The sequence below is a fragment of the Pseudorca crassidens genome, chromosome 2 (assembly GCF_039906515.1).
Source record: "Pseudorca crassidens isolate mPseCra1 chromosome 2, mPseCra1.hap1, whole genome shotgun sequence".
Lineage (NCBI taxonomy): Eukaryota > Metazoa > Chordata > Mammalia > Artiodactyla > Delphinidae > Pseudorca > Pseudorca crassidens.
Genome location: NC_090297.1, coordinates 8464816 through 8472705, shown reverse-complemented (window position 1 = coordinate 8472705; position 7890 = coordinate 8464816). Strand labels below are relative to the sequence as shown.

The following is a 7890-nucleotide window of genomic DNA, read 5'->3' as shown; positions in this document are numbered from 1 at the left end:
AGTTACTGAGAGGGCTGACTGCGTGTGAGCCCTACAGGGCTGCCAGGCCAGACATGGCTGTGCCACAGAGCAGTGCCCCCAGGACAGCCAGGGTCTGTACAAGGTAGGGCTGGAGCGGTTGAAGCCGACAGAAAAGCCAAACGATCGGTGGCTTGTGCAAAAAGATGTTTCTCCTCTGTCTCTTCTGTAAATAACAGTCAGCCCAGAGCTGGTGCGGCGACTGCTGGTCCTGACTCCGGCTGCTGTCTTGTTGCTCTACCGTCCTCAAGTCAAACACAGGGCTGCCACCTCGTGGGCCTGGTAACTGCCCCAGTGCCACCACTATCTCCTCATTCTGTTTAACTGGAAGGAGGGGAGATCAGCCAACGTCCACTTCCCATTGGCCAGAACTTAGCCCCATGACCACAGCAAAGGATACTAGGAAAGTCGTTATTTCAATGCCCAGCTGAAAATCCTGGGTACTATCATTGTATAGTCAGAATTTGGAAAGAATGGACATTGATACACAGTGAGCTGTCTGCCAAAAAATGCCAGAGTCTCAGCTAAGAAAAATAGACAGATGCGGGGGTGGGGGGGGGGCGGTTCCCTGGTGGCCCAGTGGTTAGGATTCTGGGCTTTCACTGCTGTGGCCTGGGTTCAACCCCTGACTGGAGAACAGATCCCACAAGCCATGTGTCACGGCCAAAAAAAGATAGATGGGAATGTGTTTAAGCAAGAAATTGTATTCTACTCAGGACAGCCTGAGGAGGCTTCCTGAAAGGTACATCTGGGTCGCACTTGAAAGACGAAGGGAAGAAATGCAGAGAACCTTGTAGCCAGTGCTACAGAGTGGGCCTCTGATAGAGACCGGCTGGAAGCTGGTTAGAAAAGCAGATCCCCAGGCTCCACCCCAGACCAGCCCTATCAGGATGGAGGGTTGGGCCCGGACACCTGGTCTGAACTCTCCAGATGGTTCTTTTATGCGTGCTTAAGTTTGAGGACCACGTGCTATAAGCAAGGCAGTGGGCCCCAGACCGCGTTTAGTGGGCTTACCACTGGTCAGAGGTGAAATGAATAACGGAGACAATGTATTAAGTTTCTCACAGAGGTAAAATGATTCCTTGTCCTGTATATCCTTGCTCGTTTTGTCTCTGGTTTTGTTTTTTAATAAGATGGAGACCATAGACCGTAGGAGTAGAGGTCTTTTTTAAGTGTCTCGTCTTGCAAAAGAAAAACTTGGCAACCGATGTCAGTGCCCAAATGTGTGTTTGAAATTTGGCCCATGGAACCCCAGAGTCCAGGACCACTGAGCCATGGGATAGGGCCAAGAGCCTTGGGGGTTTGGAGAACAGCTGTAGTTCCGTTTCCCTGAAGCATCAAGTCATGGGGAGATTGTTCGGATCCCCAAGGACCAGGGAGGATGTGCCAGTGTATGGAGGGGCGCATGTCAGTCGGGAACTGCTCAGTGATTCTGAACCCTCAGCGATTCTGAACCGTGGAGGCTGTGACGGGACCTGTGCTCTGGGAAGATGATCTGGCAGGGCCGGGTGGGGTTGGAGGTAGAGAATTTATGAGTAGAAGGGCTCTTTGCTCCAGGAGGTACACTGCTGTTTGTGGTCCTTAGGAAGCTTGCCATAAGCATTTTCAACCAAGTAACACCACGTACTGGCCAAATTCCCACTCATAACCACAGCTGGCTGAACACGATGCTTAAAAAAAAATGACTCCGGGTGCTAAACAATGACAGAAACGCATTCCTGCTCTGTGGCAGCCCCATTGCCTTGGACGGTGGCTGTTCACCCACCTCTTGTCCTCGTATAAACTATCTACCCTTTAGGAGGTTGGGACAGTTGACCCACTGGAGAGTAAGGCTTTACAACTGAATTGTAAATGCATACTGGTCTGAATTTGGAGAAACGTTTCATATGATACCTTGGTTTTTTCCATCCTGATTTTCCCTATCAGTTGTAGATTTAACTGGGCTGTATAACAATGGCTACTAATGGCAAAACCACAGTTCTTCCTCCTTGTGATCTGAAGTTGGGTGACATTTCTGGGCTCTATGTCCTGTACATGTGGGGAATTTTTTGCTTGAAATGTATTCAGGGCCGTTTTCTTTGAACTTGGAGGGTCTGAGCTACTGCTATACATACCAGCCTAGAGGTCCTGTTTGCTGTTGGCGCTTGAAGCCGAGACCACAGCTTTACCTCCTCTACAGGAGGGGCCGAGGGTGTCGTTTATTGTCCTCGCTTCAGGATGCACATGCTGGAGCGGCTCTGTTCAACTTGGGGGAGGGATGGGATAGACTTGATCTTCCACTGCCCCACCCCCGCCCCACACAGTGCCCCAGGAATGCCAGGGCCCCCATCTGGGCTCAGCTGTGCAGTGCCTGGAAGAAAGCCAAGGCAGCTGACTCCACTGGGTGCCTGGACCCACATCCTGGCCTCCCACGTCCACTCAGCCTGTTACTCAGTGCTGCCAGCTACAGGCACCGTCCCTAGTCTCATGGAGCTTACAGTCTGGCTCAGGGTACACCGAAGTGAGCAGGCTGTCACAGCTCAGAGGCATAGACGTCTTGATGTGCAGGCTGTGATGTCAACACCATGAGCCAAGTACACGGCTGAACCCAATCAAGCCTGTAGCAGCTGATGGATTGGCTGATGATCTCATCTGCTGTGTGATCCTGACCCTGGGTCGGGTAACAGTTCCGTGGGAGCCAGCTCCTAGCAATTCTTTTACTGCCTTGGCTCACTTCCCCTTTAAAAGGAGTTTAACGCAACCAAGGCTCATTGCTGTAAGGCTTGAGGCTTGCACTAACTGATAAACACCAGTGTGTTTTTCACCTGCGGTTAAGGACACAGGCTTCCCAACTCCAAGCAGAGGTTGCAAAACATGACTCAAAAAACATCCCTGTCATAATGTCACCAGTAGCTTACACCAATTTCATCTCCCTTCCCCGGCATTAGAAGAACGACGCATGTAGAGCAATTAGCATTTAATATTTGGTAATTAGCATGCTTAATGTGATTCAGAGAAGTTCCTTGACATTTTCATAAAAACAGAAAGCACATTCCCCACCCACCCACCCTTCAAGGAGCGAGGCCTAGTTTGGCAAAAAAAAAACCCAAAACAAAAAACTGTGGGCCAGTCTTTTCTGGTGCTGAATATGCATATGTTGGCCTCTTTCGGGACACTGCTGGTAAATTTAGAAACTCGTTAAGAACTCTTTCTCATTCAGCAGCCACACGCTCATGGCTCACGGAATCTAAGGGGAAATGGCTAAATCGAGCTTAAGTCGTGGGGCTGTGATGGTCCTTCTCAAGTAAATAAAACCCTCGTTGTGCCCCCGACAAACCACACACACTGTTGAAGTCCAACAGGGAGTCAAATTCAGGGACGCGGTGAGAGATATATTCTACTCCGTCGCTCCAGCGCCAACAACGTAACTCTTCGCCGGACAATGTAGCCGCCCACTCCGGAGTCTCCAGCCCGAGGGTTCACGCCGGCGGTCCGCACGTCCCGGCGCTCGGACACTCCGCGCCGAGCCCGAGATGTCAGCTCAGGTTTCCCCTCCAGAGTCGGGTACCCCTCGCTCCCTCTCCGCGCCCGTCGGTGCCTCCCCAACCCCGGCCCCACGTGGCCCCGGGAAGCAGGCCGCACTACCCTGCTGCCGCCGACTGACAGCCGGCCGCAGCCACCGGGCGCCGCGCTCCAGCGAGGCAGCCAATGAGCGCGCTCGGAGTGCCGGCGGGGCGGGACCGCCGGGCCGCCGAGCGCTCGCGCCGCCACTGGAGGGCTTGGGGCCCGCCCCTGGCAACAGGCCCCGCCCCGCCGGCAGGGTTAGGTTGCGGCGCGGGCGGCGGGGAGGAGTTGGTCCCGTTGTGCTGCGGCTCCGCGCGGCCTGCAGTCCCGGGCCCGCGCCCCGCGCCGCCCGCCCGCCCGCCGCCATGGAGCCCGGCCTTGACGGCCCCGCTGCCTCCGGCCCCGCTGCCATCCGTGAGGGCTGGTTCCGCGAGACGTGCAGCCTGTGGCCCGGCCAGGCCCTGTCTCTGCAGGTGGAGCAGCTGCTACACCATCGACGCTCGCAGTACCAGGATATCCTCGTCTTTCGCAGGTACCCCCGCCCGCCCGGCCCCGCTCCCCGGAGCCCCGGCGACGGCTCTCAGCCCAGACCGCCGGCTGCCAGCTGCCCAACCCCACGCAGCCCGCCGGGACTCCTGCCCCGGTCTTGGCCCAGCCCGCCTCTCTTCCTGCCGGACCCCTATCTTGCGCCCTTTACCTCCGGATGCCCCCGGCCGTCTCTGCCCGCTCCTGTCCCTGCAGAACTGTCAGAAGTTCTCGTAACTAGGCCCGTCTCTTCCCTCAGTCCCCTCCCCACCCTGCATCCCGTCTCGCTGGGCTGGGGGGCCGGCATTGCGGGCGGTCCTCTTCGGCGGGGAGGGAGCCGGAGTCTGCGCCGACCCGACGCGCCGAGCTCCACGTGTCAGTCCCGGACACGTCAGAGCCGGGACCCCGAGTCCAGCCTCCACCTAGCGGGCCTGCCCGCCGATCCTCGCCACGTGTCACCCCTTAGGACTCACCCCTGGAGCCCCTCTGCAGGTTGGGGGAGATTCTTCTCACCCAGGGCGAGTCGGGGCACGTTGCCCCTTTCCCGGGGAACCCAGATTCCTGACTGTCACTCCCACCCGCAGTAAGAGCTACGGTAACGTGCTGGTGTTGGACGGTGTCATCCAGTGCACAGAGAGGGACGAGTTCTCCTACCAGGAGATGATCGCCAACCTGCCTCTCTACAGCCACCCCAACCCACGCAAGGTACTCCCATCCCACCCACATCCAGCCCTGAGGCCAGTGATAGGTCCCACAGAACAGTGCTGGGGGCCCCAGCTGCGCTCAGTGCTCAGCTCAGGTGCTTCCCAAACAGCTGTCAGAGAAAGTGCTAGCAAGGACGAGGGGGCTCATGGGGAGAGCCACCCATTTTACAAGGATTGGGGGCTGACAGGCCGGCTGAGGCCTGCAGCTTGAGAAGGAGCCGCGCTGGAGGGAGTTTCCAGGAACGGGGGACACATCGTGCCAGGTTCCTAGGGCAGGAGAGCTTTTCTAGGAGTAGAAAGTGAAGTAATGAGGCTTGTGGAACAGAGGAGCGGAGAAATTGTTCCAGGTGGTTCTGTCTGCTCAGTGCAGTTTGGGGGGCAGGGAGGCCAGCCACTGAGTCCTGCTGGAGCCTGTTTGGTGGGGCTGGTGCCCAGGGCCCCGCTCCTGGCTGACTCTTCCCCTGGCAGGTGCTGATCATCGGGGGCGGGGATGGGGGTGTCCTGCGGGAGGTGGTCAAGCATTCCTCCGTGGAGTCGGTGGTCCAGTGCGAGATTGACGAGGTGAGTGCGCAGAGCTGGGCGGGGTTTGGATTCAAGTCCCAGTGCTCCCTGAATTGGCTGTTTACCCTTGGGCAAGTGGCTTAACCTTTCTCGGCCTTGTTTCTTGGTCTCAAGAACACATTGGAGGATTCAGTAGGAAAAGCAGATAGTAAAGCACCTGGCACAGAGTAGGTGTGCCACTGATGCTAGTTCTTAGTAAGCCTAAGAGCTGATGCGTCATAGAAGTCCCAGGGGACTCCAACCACTAGCGCATCTGCCCTTTACAGAGCGTGCTTCAGTGAGCATCTAGGTTCCGGGTTCAGTCCCTGCCTCCTTGGAGCTGATATTCTAGTTAGGAGGCGGTATCAAAGGGTTATCTGATAAAGGAATGTGAGGTGGGTCCCTAGGGTGTGGGTTGATGCTGAGGTCTGAATGAGAAGCAGCTGGCCACGTGGAGACAGGGAAAGGCTCTCCCGGTGGAGGCTGGAATTCTAACCCTCTGAAATAGCAAGATAGCCACTCAGCTGCAGTGGCTGTGTCTGGGGAGAGGGAGTAGGGGTGGTGGAGGTGTGGGCCGAGCTGCAGGCGGGAGCTAGCCCTCCGAGAAGTTATGGGGAGGTACCAGACTGCTCTCTGTTTTACAGATGTGGAAACTGGGGTTCCACAAAGGGAGTGTCTCGTCCAAGGTGACCGGGCTCTGAGAGGGGGTCCCACTCAACTCTGTCTGCCTCCAGGGCCCCCAACCCCCGTGGCCCAACCTGTTCCCTCCTGTCTCCTCCCCAGGATGTCATTCAAGTCTCTAAGAAGTTCCTGCCGGGCATGGCCATTGGCTACTCTAGCTCAAAGCTGACCCTACACGTGGGTGACGGTTTTGAGTTCATGAAACAGAACCAGGACGCCTTCGACGTCATCATCACTGACTCCTCAGACCCCATGGGTAAGCAATGGATGGCCTGGGGCCTCTGGCAGGCACCAGAGGGAAGGCCAGCCTCCCGCTCTGTGTCCCAAGTCTGAGTTGCGGAGTAGAGGACACAGGGGGCCCCAGAATTAGTGCAGCTCTTTTCCCTTCTGAGTTGTCACCTCCCCACTCAAACATGGCTCAGCAGAATAGGGGGACTGGGCGACTGCACAAAGTTCACAAGTTGGTTGAGGACCTGGAAGAGAGTGGGGCTCTGGGCTTGGGCCACTGAGGCCCCAGTTTCCTCTTCAGCCTCCTCTCTGCTCGACAGGCCAGCATCAGGGTATGCGGGTATCTAGCCTTAAACCAAGGCTCAGGGTGGAGATTCCCCTGATGCGATGCCTATGAGCATCCCCCCAGGAATGGGATTAAAATGTGGAGCCCCCTCATGCTGGGGTACTGGATCCCTGCCCCTCTCAAAAGCACCCTCTTCGTAGTTGGTTTCTGAACTCCACAGACCTGGCTTCAGTTCTCAGCTCTGCCCCTGGGCAGCTGTGAGGGTCTGTGTGGTCAGGTGACAGCGGCCCTTGCCGCCTCCAGAGCCAGGCTCAGGCAGTCTTAGCCGGAGCGTTCCTTGTCCCTTATCCCCTGCTCCCCTCAGGCCCTGCTGAGAGTCTGTTCAAGGAGTCCTACTACCAGCTCATGAAGACCGCCCTCAAAGAGGATGGCATCCTCTGCTGCCAGGGTGAGCGGGCCACCCCGTGGGAAGGGGCTGGCTGGGGTGGGAGCGTGGTGGGGGGCGCACCGCCTGCCCGGTGCTGATGCTGCCTGACCGGCCCCCAGGCGAGTGCCAGTGGCTGCACCTGGACCTCATCAAGGAGATGCGGCACTTCTGCAAGTCGCTCTTCCCCGTGGTGGACTACGCCTACTGCACCATCCCCACCTACCCCAGTGGCCAGATCGGCTTCATGCTGTGCAGCAAAAACCCAGTGAGCTGTGGGCTGTCCTGGGGGCGGGAGCGGGGCAGGTGGGCACGGAAAGCGCTCCCCTGAGACCCCCCCTTGTCCCCAGAGCACCAATTTCCGGGAGCCCGTGCAACAGCTGACGCAGAAGCAGGTGGAAGAGATGCAGCTGAAATACTACAACTCCGACGTACACCAGGCAGCCTTCGTCCTGCCCGAGTTTGCCCGGAAGGTGAGCTACCTGCGGGGCAGGGAGACCCAGGGCTCCCTGAAGGGCCCCTTTGACCCCCTCACAGTCCAGCACCCTCCTGACTAGGCCTCGTGTCCCACCAGGCTCTGAATGATGTGCACTGAGCCCATGTGCCGCTGCCCACGCTGCCCAGGACCTTGGCCAGGGAGCCTCCGGGGCGCCTGGGCCGCACCAGCCCTGGACAAGACCCCCGCTGGCTCGCCCACCAACCGAGTGTTACAGGCCCCAGAATGCTGCCCGGCCGGCCCTGCTGGGCGGACTGTCTGTCTTCCTGCGTGTGGAGTTCAGCCTCCAAGCCTATACCAGCTGTGTACAGCAACCGCCCACCTTCTGTCGCCCCTCACTCACCAAACACGTGTATTTATAACAAAATGCTGAATTGTGTGTCCCTGGACTTCAAACTGGCCCAGGCAGGGGCTGCATCAGCCATTAATGGGTTCCCCCGTGTGC

The 7890-nt window shown here is 57.7% G+C and overlaps 1 protein-coding gene across 2 annotated transcripts; it reads left to right on the top strand.

Annotated features, from left to right (window-relative positions):
- The first annotated feature begins 3833 nt into the window (after nucleotides 1–3833).
- On the top strand, nucleotides 3834–7812 carry SRM (spermidine synthase). 2 transcript variants are annotated; one of them, XM_067720366.1, is made up of 8 exons: nucleotides 3836–4093; nucleotides 4671–4791; nucleotides 5259–5351; nucleotides 6114–6267; nucleotides 6890–6973; nucleotides 7072–7217; nucleotides 7300–7422; nucleotides 7524–7812. In XM_067720366.1, the coding sequence occupies exons 1-8, from the start codon at nucleotides 3927–3929 to the stop codon at nucleotides 7542–7544; spliced, it is 909 nt and encodes a 302-aa protein (XP_067576467.1). In that variant the 5' UTR covers nucleotides 3836–3926; the 3' UTR covers nucleotides 7545–7812. The 2 variants fall into 2 exon arrangements, with proteins under 2 accessions (XP_067576470.1, XP_067576467.1); XM_067720369.1 differs by lacking the exon at nucleotides 5259–5351 and having other exon boundaries at nucleotides 3834–4093.
- The last annotated feature ends 78 nt before the right edge of the window (nucleotides 7813–7890 follow it).

Excerpts from the sequence above, each read along its gene's own strand:
- SRM (XM_067720366.1), top strand. The coding sequence starts at position 3,927 with ATGGAGCCCGGCCTTGACGGCCCCGCTGCCTCCGGCCCCGCTGCCATC. Across the intron at positions 4,094-4,670 it reads GATATCCTCGTCTTTCGCAG|TAAGAGCTACGGTAACGTGC; the intron begins GTACCCCCGCCC and ends TCCCACCCGCAG. Across the intron at positions 7,423-7,523 it reads TGCCCGAGTTTGCCCGGAAG|GCTCTGAATGATGTGCACTG; the intron begins GTGAGCTACCTG and ends GTGTCCCACCAG.